The sequence below is a fragment of the Hyla sarda genome, chromosome 4 (genome assembly GCF_029499605.1).
Source record: "Hyla sarda isolate aHylSar1 chromosome 4, aHylSar1.hap1, whole genome shotgun sequence".
NCBI classification, from domain to species: Eukaryota; Metazoa; Chordata; class Amphibia; order Anura; family Hylidae; genus Hyla; species Hyla sarda.
Genome location: NC_079192.1, coordinates 326,656,925 through 326,680,961, shown reverse-complemented (window position 1 = coordinate 326,680,961; position 24,037 = coordinate 326,656,925). Strand labels below are relative to the sequence as shown.

Genomic DNA, 24,037 nt, shown 5'->3' with positions numbered 1-24,037 from the left:
TCTGTACATGTATGATTCCATCATGACACATACTATCCAGTGTATACAATCATCTGTACATGTATGATTCCATCATGACACATACTATCCAGTGTATACAATCATCTGTACATGTATGATTCCATCATGCCACATACTATCCCAGTACATACAATCATCTGTACATGTATGATTCCAACATGCCACATACTATCCCATACATACAATCATCTGTACATGTATGATTCCATCATGCCACATACTATCCCATACATACAATCAGCTGTACATGTATGATGATTCCATCATGCCACATACTATCCAGTGTATACAATCATCTGTACATGTATGATTCCATCATGCCACATACTATCCCAGTGCATACAATCATCTGTACATGTATGATGATTCTATCATGCCACATACTATCCCATACATACAATCATCTGTACATGTATGATGATTCTATCATGCCACATACTATCCCATACATACAATCATCTGTACATGTATGATTCCATCATGCCACATACTATCCCATACATACAATCATCTGTACATGTATGATTCCATCATGCCACATACTATCCCATACATACAATCAGCTGTACATGTATGATGATTCCATCATGCCACATACTATCCAGTGTATACAATCATCTGTACATGTATGATTCCATCATGCCACATACTATCCCAGTGTATACAATCATCTGTACATGTATGATCCCATCATGCCACATACTATCCAGTGTATACAATCATCTGTACATGTATGATCCCATCATGCCACATACTATCCAGTGTACACAATCATCTGTACATGTATGATGATTCCATCATGCCACATACTATCCAGTGTATACAATCATCTGTACATGTATGATTCCACCATGCCACATACTATCCAGTGTATACAATCATCTGTACATGTATGATTCCATCATGCCACATACTACCCAGTGCATACAATCATCTGTACATGTATGATGATTCCATCATGCCACATACTATCCAGTGTATACAATCATCTGTACATGTATGATGATTCCATCATGCCACATACTATCCAGTGTATACAATCATATGTACATGTATGATGATTCCATCATGCCACATACTATCCCGTGTATACAATCATCTGTACATGTATGATCCCATCATGCCACATACTATCCAGTGTATACAATCATCTGTACATGTATGATCCCATCATGCCACATACTATCCAGTGTACACAATCATCTGTACATGTATGATCCCATCATGCCACATACTATCCAGTGTACACAATCATCTGTACATGTATGATGATTCCATCATGCCACATACTATCCAGTGTATACAATCATCTGTACATGTATGATTCCACCATGCCACATACTATCCAGTGTATACAATCATCTGTACATGTATGATTCCATCATGCCACATACTACCCAGTGCATACAATCATCTGTACATGTATGATGATTCCATCATGCCACATACTATCCAGTGTATACAATCATCTGTACATGTATGATGATTCCATCATGCCACATACTATCCAGTGTATACAATCATCTGTACATGTATGATGATTCCATCATGCCACATACTATCCAGTGTATACAATCATATGTACATGTATGATGATTCCATCATGCCACATACTATCCAGTGTATACAATCATCTGTACATGTATGATGATTCCATCATGCCACATACTATCCAGTGTATACAATCATCTGTACATGTATGATTCCATCATGCCACATACTATCCAGTGTATACAATCATCTGTACATGTATGATGATTCCATCATGCCACATACTATCCAGTGTATACAATCATCTGTACATGTATGATTCCATCATGCCACATACTATCCCGTGTATATAATCATCTGTACATGTATGATTCCATCATGCCACATACTATCCAGTGTATACAATCATATACCTCCACACATTCATTGCAGATGGTGCAGTGCTCGCTTCCCATGTACAGGCTCGTACACAACTATAGTCAGAGTAGTCTACAAGTGCTGTGCAGTTGAAGCCATATGTAAGTTTCCCCAGCCCGGGTGCACGCACATACCCACCTTCCCTGGCTTTCAGCAGCACGGTGTTGGCTACTATATTTTCGAGCTCCATAGGTTGGCCTGGCCGGGGGCTCCGAGCCTCGGGCGGCCACTCACTTTCTGCCAGACTCCCAGCACCCTGCTGCCAATGACAGACCCCACCCACTCCAGCCAATCAGCGATCAGCCGCACCCCCGGACTCCCCGCTGATTGGCTGAACTTTACAATCAGCATTAACTGTAATTCTCGTTCACACGGCTCCTATCGCTTCTAGTAGCTGTCATTCAGCTTTAACATTGATTGGATGAACAGGCCGGAGTGGGCGGGGTCTTGAAGCAGATCCGTGAAACGATTGGCTGATTGGATTGTCACTTGATGCCAGCCTTTTTGGTAGAACCCTCGGGGATGCTTTGTGTTCAGTAGAAATCTGCTGAAACAAATGTGTGATGACGTCACGGGGGCCATGTGTTGGCTGGCGGATGGTGGAGTGTGACAGTGGTTGGCATGCTGGCAGTAGTAGTAGTAGTAGAACTCCTTATCCTGCCCTCTGTGTGGTATCAGGCTGGCACTCAGCTCTGCCCCTTCTTTCTTCACCTTCCTAATAGATATCAGACATAAAGGAAATGTAGACGAACCCCCCCCCCCCCCAGCATGGATGGGCTGCAGAGTGCATTACATTGCATTGATCCAGGGCTTGTGGACAGCAGAGGAAGGAAATGTACTGTGCAGACATTGTGATAAATATTAAATGGGCGCATTAGTCAGATCCGCCATGTACCTGCAGTCACAGGGGCCGCCTGTAAATAATACATTGGACATTAAGAGCTTAATGGAGGAGAATGAGAAGAACTTCACACAATGTGAAATCCTTTATAACTCGGATTATCATCAGAAAATCATGGCCCCTGCTCAGCGACATAACTCGTAGCTTATGGGCCCCCAGTGCGAAAGCTGGAACAGGGCCCCATGTCTACCACGTGCTATGTGTAATACTGGTATCATCTTACGGAGCAGGGCCGCAGGGCGTATGGTACCTCTGTACCCCCATAGTTATGCCCCTGGTGTGTTCTAGTACAGACCCAATTGGAAGGGCCCAATGTCTACCATGTACTACTGGTATCATCTTACAGAGCAGGGCCGCAGGGTGTATGGTACCTCTGTACCCCCATAGTAATGCCCCTGGTGTGCTCTAGTACAGACCCGATTTGAAGGGCCCAATGTCTACCATGCACTACTGGTATCTTCTTACAGAGCAGGGCCGCAGGGCGTATGGTACCCCTGTACCCCCATAGTTATGCCCCTGGTGTACTCTAGTACAGACCCAATTGGAAGGGCCCAATGTCTACCATTTTCTACTGGTATCTTCTTACAGAGCAGGGCCCCAGGGTGAATAAAACCTCTGTACCCCCATGGTTATGCCCCTGATGTGCTCTAGTACAGACCCAATTGGAAGGGCCCAATGTCTACCATGTACTACTGGTATCTTCTTACAGAGCAGGGCTGCAGGGCATATGGTACCTCTGTACCCCCATAGTTATGCCCCTGGTGTACTCTAGTACAGACCCAATTGGAAGGGCCCAATGTCTACCATGTTCTACTGGTATCTTCTTACAGAGCAGGGCCCCAGGGTGAATAAAACCTCTGTACCCCCATGGTTATGCCCCTGATGTGCTCTAGTACAGACCCAATTGGAAGGGCCCAATGTCTACCATGTACTACTGGTATCTTCTTACAGAGCAGGGCCCCAGGGCGTAAGGTACCTCTGTACCCCCATAGTTATGCCCCTGGTGTGCTCTAGTACAGACCCAATTGGAAGGGCCCAATGTCTACCATGTACTACTGGTATCTTCTCACAGAGCAGGGCCCCAGGGTGAATAAAACCTCTGTACCCCCATAGTTATGCCCCTGGTGTACTCTAGTACAGACCCAATTGGAAGGGCCCAATGTCTATCATGTACTACTGGTATCTTCTCACAGAGCAGGGCCCCAGGGCGAATAAAACCTCTGTACCCCCATGGTTATGCCCCTGATGTGCTCTAGCACAGACCCAATTGGAAGGGCCCAATGTCTACCATGTACTACTGGTATCTTCTTACAGAGCAGGGCCCCAGGGGAATAAAACCTCTGTACCCCCATGGTTATGCCCTGATGTGCTCTAGTACAGACACAGCTGGAATGGCCCCATGTCTACCATGTACTATTTGTAGCTCTATACCCCCATAGTTATGCCCCTGGTGTACCCATATCTCAGGGGTGGCTGCTGACTGCTAAGAGCCCCTCGCCATTCAATGTAAAAAATGGTCCATAAAGGTTCTAGTTATCTCATAGATATACATACATCAGGAAACATTTTTTTTTCATTATCCCTTCCCACGGAGGTGATAAATAAATAAAAAATTAAATAATAATAACTAAACATGTATATTAACAATCACAGCTCACAGCCTCTACAGTATCTAAAAGATTTCTAAATATATGTCTTTTGTTGTCTGTAGCAACCAATCACAGATCAGCTTTCATTTATTAAGCAGTTTTGGTAAAATGAGACTGAACTCTTAGGGGTTGTTATGGGTAATAATATCACCGAAAGACTCAATTTCTATTAGTGTACAAAAGTAGAAGTCACCGAAAAAGACTAATATTTAACTTTTATTTAAATTGCATTAAAAGTGGGGAATACAACCCCAGAACCATCAGACGAAAAAAACAAAAGGTCAAAAAAAACTATGAAGTGGCAGTGGGGACCCAATGGGAGTCCAAGTCAGTTCATAGATGAATAAATCTAACAAAAATATATAAAAAATGTCCCTCTCAACAGTCACAATCGGTCAGCACTTATAATTAGTAACCACAGCTCCTACGATAAAGGAGGGGGTATAGGTGGGGATAGATAAGGGGAAGGACCTAGGGAGGTGATAGGCCGATGGTTTGAGTTGGCCGCTACCTACCGCTTTCCCTGTTACTCCCCTATTCTATGCCTAACCCTAGGCAGAGTTTACGCCCTGATAAGGGCGGCCTCGCACCGGAACCTAGTCTGTTCTATCACCTAGATGCCCTGAAATAAGAACAATAAGGAAAATTCTGACTGTCTCACTGGGGTGCCCTGTATACCTAAAGGGACAGGAATGGATGCCCCTATCTAGTTGATACAAATATACTATCAGGGCTCACCATGTGAGATTTCACCCCTGAGTGAAATAAAATTGTTTGCTGCTATCAACCTTGTGCCAGACTAGGTGCAATGCTGAAAATTGTGATCTCCATGAAATATAAAAGCTCAGATGATACACATAGCTATATCTCCATCTACTAGTGTATATAAGGCACTGAACAGCATACACAGCCTGTCTTTACATAAGATATATTCAAATGTAATTGAGGTACTAAGAATTATGAAAAATGCCAAGTCTGTATATACTTATCAAGTTTGCCTGATGATCAGGACCAAATCAAAAAAACTGCATATATTTATAGGATAATCCTGAAAATCAAAGTCATTGCAAAAATTACCGTCACAGCACATATAAAATGACTTGTGATGATGCTAACTGACAAAAAGATCAGAGCAGTTGTAATAAGCGGATAAACTTCAAGTGCCGGCTGTTCAATATATCAAACTCATAGGATATCATATAAACCAAAAGACAAGCCTAGGAACTAGGTACAGATACATGGAGAATCACAATTGGATACAGATATCAACCAAAGCTATACTTATTCACTGTGGATGTTGTGTAGGGATGCCCCAACGCGTTTCACGCCCCCCCCCCCCCCCCCCCCGATTGGGGGCACGATTGGGGGCTGCATACATAGTCAGAGATGAAGCAATGATGGCCGATGAAGGAGCAGTGTAGATGGGTAACAATGAACGTTTTTCTTTTTTTCTTTTATACACTTTTTATAAATCACCCCCCCCCCAGTATTTTTATGCAAAACTAGAAATTAAAAAAGTATATAAATTTGGTATTGCTTTAATTGCAAGAACTTGTAAAAAAAAAAAAATAATAATAAAAACCCTTATTAGGCTACATTGTTGAGGAAATAAAAATAGTTTTCTCCTTTAAAATGCGGAGATCCCAGGGGTTATCCCAAGATTTAAATGGGTACTGTCTGATTCAAAAACTTTTTCTATATTGCACAACTTGGCAAAACATTAACCTTTCTAATATACTTCATAAGAACATTTCCTTGTTATAGAAATCATGGCTTATATAAAAAGACCACTAGGGGTCCCCATAGCATCTAGAACATAATCCCGTCCTGCTGCGGCATCATCTTTGTCAAAGTTGAATCACAGTAAGTGTGGGTGGGACCAGCACTTCTCTGTGCTCACTACTGTCCTATCAGTCCGCAACATGAAAACAGAGAGGAAGAGTCTGCAGTAATTGGATGTATAGACCCAGCACAGCAGACTCAGGGAGGAAGATAAGTCATGCAGAGTGAGGACACCCCCCCCCCCTTCAAAGCACAGAACGACAAGCCAAGTGAGCAACACATAGAAGATATTTGTGAGAGAAATATAGGTGTTAGACACACTATTTTTTTTTAATTTCTATTTAATTTTCCCCTTTGAAGAAATGACCACTAGGGTTCTCCCTACCAGTCCTGGCAGCAAGCATTTCAGACTCATGCTGGAGTCCTAAACACTACGAGCTGCCAGTCTGCTTTGTTCACAAAGGAGAACACTCAGAGCTGCCAGCCTGCTTTGTTCACAACCTGTTTGGCTGTGAACAAAGCAGGCTGGCAGCTCTGAGTGTTTAGGACTCCAGCATGAGTCAGAAATGCTTGCTGACAGGACTGATCGGGAAAAATACAATAGAAAGATGCATATTTTTCATTAACATGCTATTGGAAAGTTATTCAACATTCATTAATCTAAAATATATCAAAAGTTTATTTGATAAGAGGTACCCTTTAACATGATCAGGATTAGGTACTGAGTAAAATGTGAATTTTTTGGTGGGATATGACAGGTACTCTTTAAAGCTATCCCCTATCAACAGGACTAGGGGTAACTAGCTGATTGGAGGGAGTCCGATAGTTGGAGCACCCACTGTCCATTAAAACAAGAGGTCACTTGTGCCCTAAGGGCCGATTCACACTACAGAATTTCCATACAGAAAAATTCTGCTAGAAAATTCTGGTACAGCAGTCTCCCATTTTTGTCAATAGAATTCTGCTGCACCGATGCAGAAATTCAAATTCCGGACTCAGAATGCAGATGTTTATTCTTAAGGCAGAATTAACAAAAAAATGCATTCCCATCAATGGAGAAGGTGCATATTTAAGTGATCCTAGAACATAATTTTATGCATAATTAGGAGCCCTGATCCTAAATCAGTTATGTCACCCTGACACACCTCCAGAACTGAAGAAATAAGTGCAGAGAGTGCCAAAGATGCTTTATCACCTATCACCTATATACTGTAAACCAGGAGGGACTACAAGTAATAGCTGCTTTAGATGTCATATACATGAAATAAGGGTATACATGACTGGTGACCCAGTATGGAATACCGTATCCTGACCATCCTGTCAGGCAGATGTTGCCTTCAGTGTCCGACTTGGGACCACTACTCAGTACTCAATATATTATATTGTTATGCCAGTGTTGTAATTTATGTTTCTTTAAGTCTGTGTGGTTGCCCAGTACAGGATTTGCCCCCCCCCCCCCCCCCCCGTACCCTTGCTGCCCTGTCAGGCAAACTCCATATCAGTGACACCATGGCCCCTGTGTCTTATGTATGATCTTAAATGCCTTAAATGCCTACTATAATGTACATAAATTGTTGTATGCCTTTAAATAAGGTTGCTATGCATTGTAACCAAGGAAGGTACCAGTGACCATGTGAGATACAGGGTGACCTATGGGACCCCTCCAGGGTCTCCCCCATATAAGCCCTGGGAGGAGCTCTTACTCTCTTTGAGTCTTTGCTGAGTTGCAGTGAGGTCAAGTCCTGAGAGAGTGTCTGGTGTCCTAAGTCCACTAGTCCACTACCTCACAGGTGAAAGTCAAAACCTGGTAAGCTACATACAGGGTGAATTCTGTTTAGTCAGTCCCACTCAAGTCCGTCCAAGTCCATCTGTCTCAAGTCAGCGTGGCCCTGCATCAATTTGTCCAAGTCCACTATAAGTCCCAGCAAGCCATGTGGTCACTGAAGTCACTGGTCACCTCTGTGGGTCTAGCCAAGCTGTATAGACTATTACACCTGTCTGACTCAGTAAAGCTGCCGTTGTTCCGTAACTTGGCGTCAGAGTCATTATTTGCCCCCCGTGCCTAGCCCAGGATCCAGCGGTATACATTTGGGTGGTGTAGAGGTTAAACCACGCCCTGGCATCACAAACACAAGGGGTTAATGCCATCTGCCCCTAGGGTTATTCCATCTGCCCTCATCACACACTCACCACATCTGTTAGCAGAGAAGGTGCAGAGTGGATCAGGTGACCTGTCTGCCCCAATGGAAATCCTCCAAATTGCCCTGTATATAGTATAGATGGGGAGGAGCTGCCCCAGAGTAGTTTCAGTTTCTGCTGTGAGCAGAGCTCTCCTGAGGTACAGTGTGGAGAAGTCAGGGAGATAAGTGTGAGGTGATCTGAAGAGGCCTCAAGCTAATCAGAAATCTAATCCTTCAACCACCTTCTAAGTAAAATCCCCTATTCTCAGGTGAATGTCAAAGCCTAGCGGTAAGTACTAAACCCTGGGGAATAAAGTCAGTAGTCTTCAGTCAGTCAGTCTGCAGCACCAATGTCAGTGTGGGTTGCCCTTCAGCACAAGTCAGTCACCATACAGCATAAATATCTACAAATCCCAGCAAGGCGATAGGCTTCCAACGTTAACTCTGCACCTCCCTTGGCACCAATCTATGCTGTAAAGGAATTACCATCTATCCTGCCTCAGTAAAGACAGTTATCTGTAACCTTGTATCGGGGTATGCAATGCCCTGTGCCTGGCCCAGGAGAAGCTGTCTCAAACCTCGGACCGTGTATAGGCTAACGGTGCCCTGGTGTCACCAAAAGGTTAATTTCACGTTAACCACCCCAGTGGCACCACACATGAGACATTTTTCTGTCTTTTTTGCCATGACATGCTTGAAATACTGTGATAAAGTGCAGCAAATTTGTACATATCATGGAAAATTTGTTGGCACAAGTATGTGAGCATACATACATGCAAACTAACAGCTTGTGACCGTACAAAAGTTTATTTTGCTGCGTTTCCTTTGGCTTGTAAAATGCCACCATTAATGTTTGTTTCATGATGTTTCCTCATTCATAAAGGCTTAACATACATATTTTCTGCTGCTTTTTTTTTTTTATATGCTTAAGAGAAATCCATGGGAAAAAGACGAAAAAAAATGCATACCAAGAGCACTATCCCACTCACCAGCTTTCTGGTATGGGTTCCTTTGAGCCCTCAATCCTCCCTGTCCCTCCACTTTATGTCCTTCCATCTCCCACAACATGTAGCTCCAACAACAAGAAAAAATAACTACACTATGTAGTAGACACCCAATGTCTCACAAAAAAATCAATCTTTATTTAAATTACAAAAACACATCTAATCAGACAGTTCCCCATTTAAAACCATTTAAAAAGGCACAATAACTCCCTCCCACAACAGGGCCCAGAAGCCCATTGGACCCCTCCCAGGGCACCTAAATAATCTGTGTTCCCTAAACTGTCTCAAATATATCACAAAATAATTTCAATACACATATATATTCCAGAGCCAATGCATTACATACAACCTTAAACACAATAAGTATATGTTTGCAATAAATTCAACTTAGTAAGTTCTATTCCTACATATACTTATTGTTAGGGGTTACGCTGCGGCCAGACATGCTGGCCGCGAGCACACCCCTGTTCTGTCCCCCGGTGCCGGTGGCACCGCTGTCCCCATGCCTTTATGCGGTCGCAGGCATCCACCGGCCCGTAACTTACCTTGCCTTGCTCCTGCTCCCTCTGTCTGCTGGCGTACATGTGGTCGCTACCTAGGGCGCGCGTGCGCGCCGGCTCTCAGAAATTGAAAGGGTCAGTATGCCCTTAATTGGCTCTTGCTAATTAGTGAAGTTATAAGTGTCAGCACTTCCTCTGTTGCCTTGCCGGATCTTTGTGCCATCATTGCCTTAGAGAAAGTGTTCATTTGTGTCTTGCCTTGCCGTGTATCTGACCTTTGCCACGTATCCCGTTCTTGCTCCAGTGCCGCCTGCCTTCTGACCTCTTGCTACGTGATCCGATCTTGCTACAGTGCCACCAGCCTCGACCTCCTGCCTGTCCTGACTACAAGTTGTCTCATCCTTCCCTTCCTGGGGCACGTTACACCTCGGCAGCCTGTGTGGACGAGTCGTATCAGGGGTAGCGACCTGGGTGCCGCATGCCGCAGCAAGTCCATCCCGCTTTGCCGCAGGCTCTGGTGAAAACCAGTGGCACCTTAGACTCCGCTCCCTGGTACGGCCCACGTCATCATCCACACAGGTACAACGGATCCACTTCCTCAGCCACAACACATATATAAGCAAGCCACTGGAGATAAAAGAAACCAGAGACGGTATACAGTGGTAGTAAATTGGAGCAGGTGCCCTTCTGAAACCCCACGCATTCTGTCATCTGTGGGTGACTTCATCAGGGGTGTTATGGCATAGTCTGTATCCTTATCATATATATATCCTGCCTGATTAGTTAATGGATGGTACCTGTTGATCCGCATACACGCTGCATACATGCATAACTCGACTCAGATGGTGGCGGCCAGCTTGCACTTCCGGGTTTGACATTAGTTCCAAGAATACTATAGGTAATGGTAGTATTATATAGATCACCAGTTTTACTCATGGGTATTCATATGTTATGATAGTATAATAGCATTCATTCATATAATGTAAACATACAGTATAAATAATATAGAAATATAGTCAGATATCAACTATACCCATGAGCTGTCATCGCTATACCATCCTAAGATTACATCAGATTGCAATAAAATGATGTCTGCAAGTCACCAGTACAATGAGTTAGAATTGAATTGTACAGCTCTCTAATCAAAATAACACACCAATTTTATCTACATGTATTTGCTATCATGCCATACCCAAATTTACAGCAAATAATAGTGATTTATATAGGTAATTGTAAAATATATACATCCCTGTGTATTTTGGTCCCAGCCATTATAATTCTCTATATAATATGCAAGACACAACAGAACATATTATATAAATAACCGATATATTAATTACCTTCCACCTCACATCCCATGACATACTATACACAATGGAAAAAAGCAACAACCAATGTGTGCAACTCACAACTATAAGGTCCAAGTGGTTATAAGTGGTTACAAGTGGTTATAAGGTTAAGTGGTTAAAATACCAATCCCCACCAGCCAAATAAAAATAAAATAATACAAATTATTAACCACACAGTGTAGGTTAGTGGAGTGTGATTTGCGCAAAATAAAAGTAACATGATACACAAAGGGAAATATTAACCATCAAGAAAAAAGAGCCATGAAAGAACTACAAAACAATAGGGACATCACAATTCGTCCTGCAGATAAGGTAGGGGGTGTGGTTCTGCTTAATACTGCAGACTATAACCAAGAATGTTTAAGACAATTGAATGATGTTGACACATATACAAAACTAGCTAAAGATCCTACTGATAATTTTATTACATAATTGCACGATTTATGTAATTTAGCACTGAAGAAGGGTATTATCACTATTAATGAATCTAAATTTATTTTGGGCACACAATGTAGGTTGCCTGTGTTTTTCTGTCTACCTAAGACTCATAAGAGTCTACAAGACCCCCCTGGTAGACCCATAGTATCTGGGATAGGCTCTCTTACTTCGAACCTATCCCAGTTTGTAGACATTACAGCCATTTGTACAAAAAAATAATAATCTTATTTAAAGAACACTACCCAAGTAGTGGCCATGGTAGAATCATTCCTATGGACTGATCAACACATCATGGCCACCTTGGACGTGTCCTCTTTATATATTATAATTCAGCATGAGTTGAGTCAAAAACAGCTAAGGTCCGATTCAACGAAAGCAGGTTGACTTTATAACACAGGTAATCTACTTTATCTTAACTCACAATTATTTTTATTTTGAGGGTGATTATTATTTAAAACAGACCGGTACCACCATGGGCACTACGGTCGTGCCAAGCTATGCCAACTTGTTCATGACATCCTGGGAAGAAGACAACATCCTTTCCAGGCTTGGCGCAGACCTGGTGCTCTGGCGGCGGTACATTGTTGATATTTTTTTTTATTTGGAAGGGGTCTTTTGTTAATTTACAATCATTTATTTACAATTTTAATAACAACAATCACAATTTAAGTTTCACGTCCACTACCAGTAGTACACACATAGACTTTTTAGATTTGGATATTAGAGCCAAAGAAGGACACACAATATAATACTTTCACAAAACCTACAGCTAAGAATAGCTATATTAATTTCGAGAGTTGTCATTTACCACATTGGTTATTAAATGTCCCTACTGGACAGTACCATTGCTTAAAACGAAATTGCTCCGAGGATAATATTTTTTTACAGGAGGCAGAACAACTCACTAGACAGTTCCGAGAGAGAGGATATCCAATACTATGTTACAGAAATCACTAGATAAGGTTAAGGCCCTAGATAGAACAACCTTTTTCATCCCTAAAGAAACTGCACCACAAAATTCCACATCTGATTTTAAGATAGTTTTGCCCTTTAACCCCTTAAGGACTCAGGGTTTTTCAGTTTTTGCACTTTCGTTTTTTTCCTCCTTACATTTTAAAAATCATAACCCTTTCAATTTTCCACCTAAAAATCCATATTATGGCTTATTTTTTGCGTCACCAATTCTACTTTGCAGTGACATTAGTCATTTTACTCAAAAATGCACGGCGAAACGGAAAAAAAAATCATTGTGCGACAAAATCGAAGAAAAAACGCAATTTTGTAACTTTGGGGGGCTTCCGTTTCTACGCAGTGCTTATTTCGGTAAAAATTACACCTTATCATTATTCTGTAGGTCCATACGGTTAAAATGATAGCCTATTTATATAGGTTTGATTTTGTCGCACTTCTGGAAAAAATCATAACTACATGCAGGAAAATTTATACGTTTAAAAATGTCATCTTCTGACCCCTATAACTTTTTTATTTTTCCATGTACAGGGCGGTATGAGGACTTATTTTTTGCGCCGTGATCTGAAGTTTGTATTGGTATGATTTTTGCTTTGATCGGACTTTTTGATCACTTTTTATTCACTTTTTAATGGTATAAAAAGTGACCAAAATATTCTTTTTTTGACTTTGGAATTTTTTTGCACGTACGCCATTGACCGTGCGGTTTAATTAATGATATATTTTTATAGTTCGGACATTTACACACGCGGCGATACCACATATGTTTATTTATTTATTTTTTTACACTGTTTTATTTTTTTATGGGAAAAGGGGGGGTGATTCAAACTTTTATTAGGGAAGGGGTTAAATGACCTTTATTAACACTTTTTTTTTAACTTTTTTTTTGCAGTGTTATAGGTCCCATAGGGACCTATAACACTGCACACACTGATCTCTCATCCTGATCACAGGCGTGTATTAACACGCCTGTGATCAGTGTTATCGGCGCTTGACTGCTCCTGCCTGGATCTCAGGCACGGAGCAGTCATTCGCCGATCGGACACCGAGGAGGCAGGTAAGGGCCCTCCCGGTGTCCTGCAAGCTGTTCGGGATGCTGCGATTTCACCGCGGCGGTCCCGAACAGCCCGACTGAGCAGCCGGGTCACTTTCACTTTAGAAGCGGCCGCTTCTAAAGGGTTAATACCGCACATCGCCGCGATCGGCGATGTGTGGTATTAGCCGCGGGTCCCGGCCATTGATGAGCGCTGGGACCGACGTGATATGATGCATAGAGCAAGAAGATCTATGAATTTGATACATTGGAACCTAAAGGCCTTTTGAATTGTTTGGCTTTCTCTGAGAGGCTTGGTTCGGGATCAGCACACGCCGCCGGTCTTTAATGGGGTGTCTTGTGCTGGTCTAGATCCAAGCCTCTAGGTGTCTTCTGAAATGCTGCTACTCATGATGATCTATTTAATTTTTATTAGACTATTATTTTTAATGTTATATTTATTTTTATTTATATTTATTTTTGATTTATTTTTATATTTATTTTTATTTACTTATTTTATTTTATTTATATTTATTCTTATTTATTTTATTTTCATTTTTATTCCATGTATATTTATTTTCATTTTCGTTTTTGTATGTATTTTTATTTTTCATCTATTTTATATTCATCATCATCATCATCATTATTGTTATTTTTATTTTATAAAATTTTTATTTTATAAAATTTTTATGATTATCATCCTATTTTATTTATTTTTCTTTCACATTTTATGCTTTGGTGATACTATTAATATTTGTTACATATTTTATATATAGAAACAAAGCCAGCTCACCCCTGGTCAGAATATCGAGCACGGAGAGTGCGGACTTGCACTCGCAGACAATAGAGAATATGGAAAAAACCCCAGCTCAGGTGCAGATCAAATCAGTGTAGCTTTATTTTACATCACGCCATAAGCAACAGGTAACAGGTCGGAAGTGACGCGTTTTGGCCAGGTACTGGCCTTGTATGACTAAGGCCAGCACCTGGCCGAAACACGTCACTTCCGACCTGTTACCTGTTGCTTATGGTGTGATGTAAAATAAAGCTACACTGATTTGATCTGCACCTGAGCTGGAGTTTTTTCCATATTTTATATATGCTTTATATCCCTAAACAGTTACCGTATTTATCGGCGTATAACACGCATTTTTTAGGCAAATTTTTTTAGCCTAAAGTCTATCTGCTATTATACGCCGATAAGCCGCTGCAGTTCAATGATTTAAAGCGGGCACTTTAAATCAATGAACTGCAGCGGCTTTTGCAGGTGCAGAGACCTGCCGGCTTCTCTGCTCCTGCCTGTCCTGGGGTCCAGAGACTGCTGGCGCCGCTGCCCCGTTGCCTCGCCCATCCCCGGTTGACCTGTTGCCGGGGTCGGGTCCGCGCTGCTTCTGGCCTCCGGTTTGGCGTCCCCTGAGTCGTTGCTATTCGCTGCACGGCGCAGCGCAATGACGAGTGATGTCACGTTGAAGACATCACTCGTCCTTGCGTCTCGCAGCGCATAGCAACGACCCAGGGGATGCCAAACACCGGATGGGGGAGGCAACGGGGCAGCGGCGCCGGCAATGGGTGCCGCTGCCTCTTCTCTCCCCCTGGCTATCGGCGCCGCTGCCCCATTGCCGGCGCTGCTTCTCTCCCCCTGGCTATTGGCGCCGGCAATGGGACAGCGGCACGATAGCCAGGGGGAGAGAAGGGGCAGCGACGCCGATAGCCAGGGGGAGAGAAGCGGGGGCAGCAGGGCTCTAGACCCCAGGAAAGGCAGGGGGAGAGAAGCAGGCAGTGACGGCCTCTCTCCCCCTGCCTTTCCTGGGGGCTTCTGCGGGGTCAGAAACAGTGTATCGGGGTATACACATGCACACACACGCACCCTCATTTTACCAAGGATATTTGGGTAAAAAACTTTTTTTTACCCAAATATCCTTGGTAAAATGAGGGTGGGTATTACAGGCCGTTGCGTGGTATACCCCGATAAATACGGTATTCTACATAATTTTATTGTATATGGTGTCAATTGTTTGTCCTCATGGATTTATCAGTGTGAATGAGGGGTAAACACCATCCATGCTGTGTATGTTGGGAAAATCCATCTCCTTGTAGTCCATTTCATAGGTTTCGTTTACTGCAATTTAATGAGAAACAAATGGGGACCAGCTACTTAAATAGGACCGCATCCTGTTTTTCTTACACACTTTTTATCCTTGATCTACTGATCATGTCGATCATGTCTGATCATGTCAAGTACCCTGAAATGTGTCTAGAGTCTACTTATGTGAATACAGCACCATCGGCACCTATTTGGAATATCCAGGACTTACTTGCAGTCAGAGCTTGTCTCGACTTCTGACGTCACCCGCCAAGAGTGAGACGGCGAGTATCATCGTGCTCCTGCCGGAGCATTAGCCTGACCGGGTCTGCCGGGATATGTCAAAGACAGCACAGACATCTAACACCTACTGCCTACGTGAAGCTCTCTCCCAGTGACAAGCAAGTTTCAGCTGTGGCTAGTTCATTAGGTCCGTCGCAGCATGCGACCAGCTGCTAATACACTGGTGAGTGCAATAGGTTCGTCGCAGTACGGGACCAGCGGGTCTCCTCGGGGGACACTGAATTATAAGAGCTATATGCCTATGTTCATCTAGATTTGGACTTATCTATTATAACATCTCAAATGGACATATACCATTAGAACCATCAGTCACTGGACTTATCATTTCCCAAGCTAGTCCTTACTTAGTACTTCTAGTGCCGGCTTTATATAGCATTTATTGCTGGCAATATTCTATAAATCATCCACCACTAGGGCCCAGTGGTAGGAGGTTATTTGGTGCTTTTTATTATATTGTGTATATATATTTGCTGATTTTATATTATCTTGATAATAAAACATTAACATTTTTGTGTATTCTTTCTTCAATTTATCATGCACCATATTGTATGGTGAGGTCTTTGAGGTGTGTTTACTAATTTGTATTATACTATACACACACACTTGTCACTTATATACTGAATCTCAGGTACCATCCATTAAGTTTATTTCTACGAAGTAATATTTTCATCTTAGACATTATTTTTATTAAGCATATCAAAAAGCACAACTATTACCCACATCCCAAATAATCCTAATAAAATATATTCGATGTGGCATTTACTCAGAGCATTCAAAAAATCCAGATATTTTTCTTACTATCCACTGGACAATACAATTAAATAGAGAGTTCATATCTCTCTTTCTGTCCACCCGACAATACATTTAGAGAGTGCATGTCTCCCTTCCACATGCTATAGTCAAATACATGCAGAACAAGGCAATCCTTACATCCAACCAACATGTTGTTCCACACTGGGCTTGGTCACACCGGGTTGGTCTAGTGTTGTATATATCACAGTTCAGATATAACAATTCTCTCTTCCAAGAGTCCATTCATCAATGGTCCTAGTATTTTCCCACATATCCACATCAGAATCACTTCTCCAGGGTCCGAAAAAATGGATACATTAGTTTTTGAACATCTTATAGAACTGGATTCACTGGTCCCAAATCTCAAGGAACATCACACTTGTTATTTCCACTCGTCTCTGGCATACCTATGAGAATAAGTTGTAAATATTACTCAAAAGAAGGAACCAAATACAGATTTGGACATACTTACGTATACCCAGAAAAAAGGAGCCAAATATAAATTTGGACATACTCGCGTATATCCAAAAGCTACCTGTATGAAAATAACTATGATTTAAACAAATGGATAAAGGGCATAGATATATATACACGGTATGCATGAATAAACATGCGTACACACCAACATACTGGCATAGGTGGGTGTGTGTGCTTATAGCATAATTGTATTTGTGGTCGGTGCTCATAGAAATAGCGAGCCTACCTAACAGAACCTCATACCAAACTCCTATTCCTATTAATCCTGTAACCTATCTAGGCAGTTAGATGTGTGCCATATACTGCCGCGTAGGAGTACACCTAAAAAATAGAGGGCAAAACTCATAATGAGAACAAAGCGCTATTAACTCACATAGTAATCACCACACCGATAACTGAAATGCATCATCCATTTCTGACTATGGACTGGGGGTGCAGTGCACGTAATAATGGATTTCTAATGCCCCCTATTTCTTATTCACGTTAGCTGGCACATCATGACGTGGCGTTGGAACAGCTGCCCCAAAGCCTGGCGAGTGGCTGAATACAACGGACGGATCACAACCAAATGATTTAATAAGAATACGTACATGTTTGACAAACCGCGTAGTGGTGGTGAGTGCCGCCCCCCTAAACAACTACAGCGGCGGCAGCTCCCCGTCGAATCCTTGACGTGCTGAAAGCAAGCTGCAACACTCGAGCTGAGCGCCACTTGTGTAATTTGGAAATACCGTATGATGATAACTTGACCGAGCAATGACGTTTCGCTACTACACAATTTCAATGCGTAATGATCTGCATCCCATCAAAGTGCATGTAACTTCTGCCATGCATCTGCAAGCAATTCCTCAGGCCTTAACTTTAGCCGTCCGATAGCCAAACGGGGAATTACCTAAGGCTACAGCTAACCAACCAGCCAAAATCATGCGAACCTCCCTCTTTGTGTACCCATCAAGGCAGAATGATGCATGGGACACAAATAATGATGTCCTGTCAGGGCAAAACAATGTGGTATTATTTTGGATACCTTGAAGAGTGGCAAAACCCGATGAATACAAATAGGAATGGAATGGCATGCGAGACATCATCTGGGTATCGATTGCAAAAATGTAGCGTGAGTATTCAAGGCTGCGTGTAGGAGGCTCTCTGTGAGCTGTAGACGTGACAAGCCTAAGAGAACAAACCCTATGCCCGTATGCACCATGTCAAGTGCCAACTTTTTTTTTTTTTTTTTTTTTTTCTCTTTTTGAAATAACTACCTAGTCGCCAACCTAGACCTGTGACAGGTTGTCACTGTAACCAACCTGTGAATGTGATCGGCAATGCGACCACTTAATGTGACGATGAGACTCAACCAACATGTAATTACTACCATCGTCAACCTAAACCGATACAAACAAAGCTCTACTGAACCAAGCTATGTCCCTGTATGCAGACCCGAATGCTAATTAAACAAATGAAAACGTAATGATGTTGTCACCCACCTGAAGTCGTGTCAGGTAGAAACTGAACCGACCTGTGACAAGCCGAAAATGAAAGACTCAACCAAATATGTAACTAATAGTACAACCGTTAACCTGAAGCCAAGACAGGTTGTAACCATGATTAAAATATAGACGAGGCAACTCACAATGAAAATAAGCTATATCCCTTGTAGCACCACCCGACTACTGAATAACACAACACATAACATGACATTGCCGACAACCTGAAGTCGTGTCAGGTTACAGCTGAAGCGACCTGTAGACGTGACAGGCCGAAAAAACGAAAGACTCAACCAAATATGTAACTAATAATATGACCGTAACCTGAAGCCACGATGGGTTGTAACCACGACAGTAACAACTAAGCAATTCTCAATGAACAAACGCAATATATAATGACATTATTGCCAACCTGAAGACGAGTCAGGTTGTATTCGGACTGACCTGTAGACGTGACTGGTCTAGCCGAATAAAAGCCTCATCCAATATATATAGCTACTAGTATTTACGTGGCAAATAATAAACTGAAACCTATACCCTCGTATACACGACCCAAATGTTAACAAAACATGGTGACCCACCGAATAATGTGTGCCCGGACTCGCACAATGCTGAAAAAACCTGCTCAGTCTCAAAGACATGGGTAAATTGCCTAAACATCATAACATAACATATGCATGAGCGAGCATATGTAGTGAAAAATTATGAGAAGATACACCGAACAACTTAAATCAACTACAAGAGCATATCCATAGAACAGATTAAGTGAGTACGCACAAAACTTTGAGCGTGTGCACTTGACAACTATGTAAGCGAATATACAGAACAAACTATTTGCGCGCACGCACAGGACTAAATCAACGTATGCCAAAACAACTATGCTCGTATGCACAGAAAAGTGAACATATGCCGTACAAATGTGTGCGCGTATGCATAGAATAACTCGGAGCGTACATACAGAACAAGCTATATGGGCATAAGCACAGACTAACTATGCGAACATGCAGGAACAAACTACATGCTGGTATGTACGGAACATGCTATGTGGGCACCTAATAATCATGTGAGCGTACGCACCGTACAATATTATGTGCGCGTATCCAAAAAATGAACTATGGATGTATGCCCGAACTACTGTGCACATATACACCGGATGACCCGTATGCGGGTATGCAGGGCTGCCACGACAACTCAAGAACAGGGCGATGAGAGTATGCACTGAAACCCTGAGCGTATAGACCGAATAAATTATGAGCGAATACACAAACAAACTATATGAGCGAACGCCCAGAATAAACTATGCACGTAAACCCGGCGCTACTATACACAAATATGCACAGAACAATTATGTGCATATGTACAGAAACTATGTTGTAAAACAGCCATGAGCGACTGTACCAACAAACTTGACGAACTTATAGTCATGCTAACCACATGCGCACATGCACAACCAAAGCGCATGCACGTTTGGTCAACACCAATAACCAACGATATGCATGGATGCAGTAACTATATGACCACATGCCTACGCACAAGACAACACTCCGTGCACTGTACGAGCATGTGTGTGGTACAAATGCTACAAACCCAATAACCCGCGCAAACACTGCAGTGTATGTAGCACGCATGCCACGAGCGCACGCACAGCATGGCTCCCACGAACACCCGTGCAATACAACCCTACGAGCGTGCACCATAAAAACTTGCGAGCGTGTGTACCGTACAACACCTACGAGCGAGTGTACAGTATAAATACTAAGAGCGTGTGTACCGTACAACACCTACGAGCGAGTGTACAGTATAAATACTACGAGCGTGTGTATCGTACAACACCTACGAGCGTGTGTACTGTCTAAATCCTACGAGCATGTACAGTACAAAACCCTACGAGCGCGTATACAGTATAAACCTACAAGCGTGTGAAGCATATATATATCCTACGAGCGTATGTACTGTATAAATCCTACGAGCATGTACAGCACAAACCCTACGAGTGTGTGTACAGTATAATCCTACGAGCGTGTGTACAGTATAAACCTACGAGCGTGTACACAATATAATTCCTACGGGAATGTGTACCGAATCAACCCAACAAGCACGTGTGTAGTATAATCCTACCAGCATGTACAATATAAACCCTACAAGCATGTGCAATTGTGTACAATATAAATCCTACAAGTATGTGCAAGCGTGTGTACAGTATGAATCGAACGAGCGAGTGTACAATATATATGCTATGAGCGTGTGCCGTATAAATGCTACGAGTGTCTGTACAGTATAAATGCTACGAACATGTGTACAGAATTAATGCTACTAGCGTGTGTACAGAATAAATGTTGCTAGTGTGTGTACAGTATAAATGCTACGAGCGTGTGTACAGTATTAAAGTAGTGAGCGTGTGTACAGTATAGATGCTACTAGCGTATGTACAGTATTAATGCTACTAGCGTGTACAATATTAATGCTACGAGCGTGTACAGTATTAATGCTACGAGCGTGTACAGTATTAACGCTACGAGCGTGTACAGTAAAAAATGCTACGAGCATGTACAGTATAAGTTCTACTAGCGTGTACAGTATAAACGCTACTAACGTGTGTAGTGTGTAAATGCTACTAGGGTGTGTACAGTATGAGAACTACAAGCGTGTGTACAGTATATAAGCTACTAGCGTATGTACAACAAAGAAATGCTACGAACGTGTGCACAGTATTATTGCTAGGAGCGTGTGCACAATATATCATTTCTACGAGAGTGTGTACAGTATAAATGCTGCAAGCGTGTGTACAGAACGCCCACTGCAACCTAACAATAACCTAACTAACACAATCAACTGACAAAAGCGAAGATCACACCACGATGGAAAGACCACCTACTAGCGTCCCCCTTTTTTTTTTTTTTTTTTTTATACCCCTACTGTAACGTGCAAAGCGGAGCAGTCAGAGAGCGAGCTGACATATAATTAACCCCTTACAGAAATGCGCAGAGCAGAGCAGTCAGAGAGCGAGCTGACATATAATTAACCCCTTACAGTAATGCGCAGAGCGGAGCAGTCAGAGAGCGAGCTGACATATAATTAACCCATACTGTAACATACAGAGCGGAGCAGTAAGAGAGCGTGCTGGCATATATTTAACCCCTACTGTAATGTGCAGAGCGGAGCAGTCAGAGAGCGTGCTGACATACCATAAACCCCTACTGTAACGAGCAAAGCGGAGCAGTCAGAGAGCGAGCTGACATACCATAAACCTCTACTGTAATGAGCAAAGCAGAGCAGTCAGAGAGCGAGCTGACATATAATTGACCCCTTACAGTAATGCGCAGAGCGGAGCAGTCAGAGAGCGAGCTGACATATAATTAACCCCTTACAGTAATGCGCAGAGCGGAGCAGTCAGAGAGCGAGCTGACATATAATTAACCCCTTACAGAAATGCGCAGAGCGGAGCAGTCAGAGAGCGAGCTGACATATAATTAACCCCTTACAGTAATGCACATATAATTAACCCCTTACAGAAATGCGCAGAGCGGAGCAGTCAGAGAGCGAGCTGACATATAATTAACCCCTTACAGTAATGCACATATAATTAACCCCTTACAGTAATGCGCAGAGCGGAGCAGTCAGAGAGCGAGCTGACATATAATTAACCCCTTTCAGTAATGCGCAGAGCGGAGCAGTCAGAGAGCGAGCTGACATATAATTAACCCCTACTATAACATACAGAGCGGAGCACAGTACTACCAGCGTCCACGCAGATACTACAAGCGCATGCACTACATGAACGCTACTAGCACAACATTGTGACGTGGCCTGAACCAGCCCATATGTGAATGGCATAGCCCTAGCTGGCTATCCAGCCCCAGGCCCTGTCATATAACAAAACATTATAGCATGGCCCGAGCTGGTGACTACCCCACATTGAATGCCGTGTTTATGTAGCGTGGCTCAGGCTGGCAACTACCCCATATTAAATGGCGCGTTTGTGCAGCGTGGCCTGAGCTGGCAACTATCCCATATTAAATGCCGCGTCTATGTAGCGTGGCCCAAGCTGGCAACTACCCCATATTAAATGCCGTGTTTATGTAGCGTGGCTCGAGCTGGCAACTACCCCATATTAAATGCCGTGTTTATGTAGCGTGGCTCGAGCTGGCAACTAATCCATATTAAATGCCGCGTTTGTGTAGCGTGGCTCGAGCTGGCAACTAACCCATATTAAATGCCGCGTCTGTGTAGCGTGGCTCGAGCTGGCAACTATCCCATATTGAATGTTGCGTTTATGTAGCGTGGCTCGAGCTGGCAACTAACCCATATTAAATGCAGCGTCTGTGTAGCGTGGCTCGAGCTGGCAACTAACCGATATTGAATGTTGCGTTTATGTAGCGTGGCTCGAGCTGGCAACTAACCCATATTAAACGCCGCGTTTGTGTAGCGTGGCTCGAGCTGGCAACTAACCCATATAAAATGCCGCGTTTATGTAGCGTGGCTCGAGCTGGCAACTAACCCATATAAAATGCCGCGTTTATGTAGCGTGGCTCGAGCAGGCAACTAACCCATATTAAATGTTGCGTTTATGTAGCGTGGCTCGAGCAGGCAACTAACCGATATTAAATGTTGCGTTTATGTAGCGTGGCTCGAGCAGGCAACTAACTCATATTAATGCCGCGTTTATGTAGCGTGGCTCGAGCTGGCTACAACCCATATTAAATGCCGCGTTTATGTAGCGTGGCTCGAGCAGGCAACTAACCCATATTAATGCCGCGTTAGTGTAGCGTGGCTCGAGCAGGCAACTAACCCATATTAATGCCGCGTTAGTGTAGCGTGGCTCGAGCTGGCAGTTATCTATTTACTAAACACTGCGCTATGTAGCGTGGCCCGAGCCGGCCGCAGAATGGGCCGGGCTGAACGGGGGGACCCCCGCGCACTGACTTACCTTCAGAGCAAAAGGAAGGCCAGGATTCGCTACCCCGCTCAGTCCGGCCGCTTAACCACACCTCTAATAATAGAGCCCCCAGAAAATTATAAACACCAGGGCTGGACTGACTGAGGTCCCCCCGAAGCTGCGGCTTACCTCCGGAGCGAGGAGGGCGCCGCCGCATGCCTCAGTCAGTCTCAGCCACTTACCCACGCCAACTCGGAGCGAACTTCCGGTCAGCTGACCCGACAGTCA

At 43.1% G+C, this 24,037-nt stretch overlaps 1 protein-coding gene across 2 annotated transcripts in view; it reads right to left on the bottom strand.

Annotated features, from left to right (window-relative positions):
• Window positions 1-2,218, bottom strand: part of GRK6 (G protein-coupled receptor kinase 6) — a 67,242-nt gene extending 65,024 nt beyond the window's left edge. For both annotated transcript variants that reach the window (XM_056575009.1, XM_056575008.1), the window contains exon 1: window positions 2,068-2,218. In XM_056575009.1, the coding sequence (XP_056430984.1) occupies window positions 2,068-2,119 (52 nt within the window). In that variant the 5' untranslated portion in view covers window positions 2,120-2,218. The remainder of the gene's footprint in view (window positions 1-2,067) is intronic.
• Window positions 2,219-24,037: the final 21,819 nt, after the last annotated feature.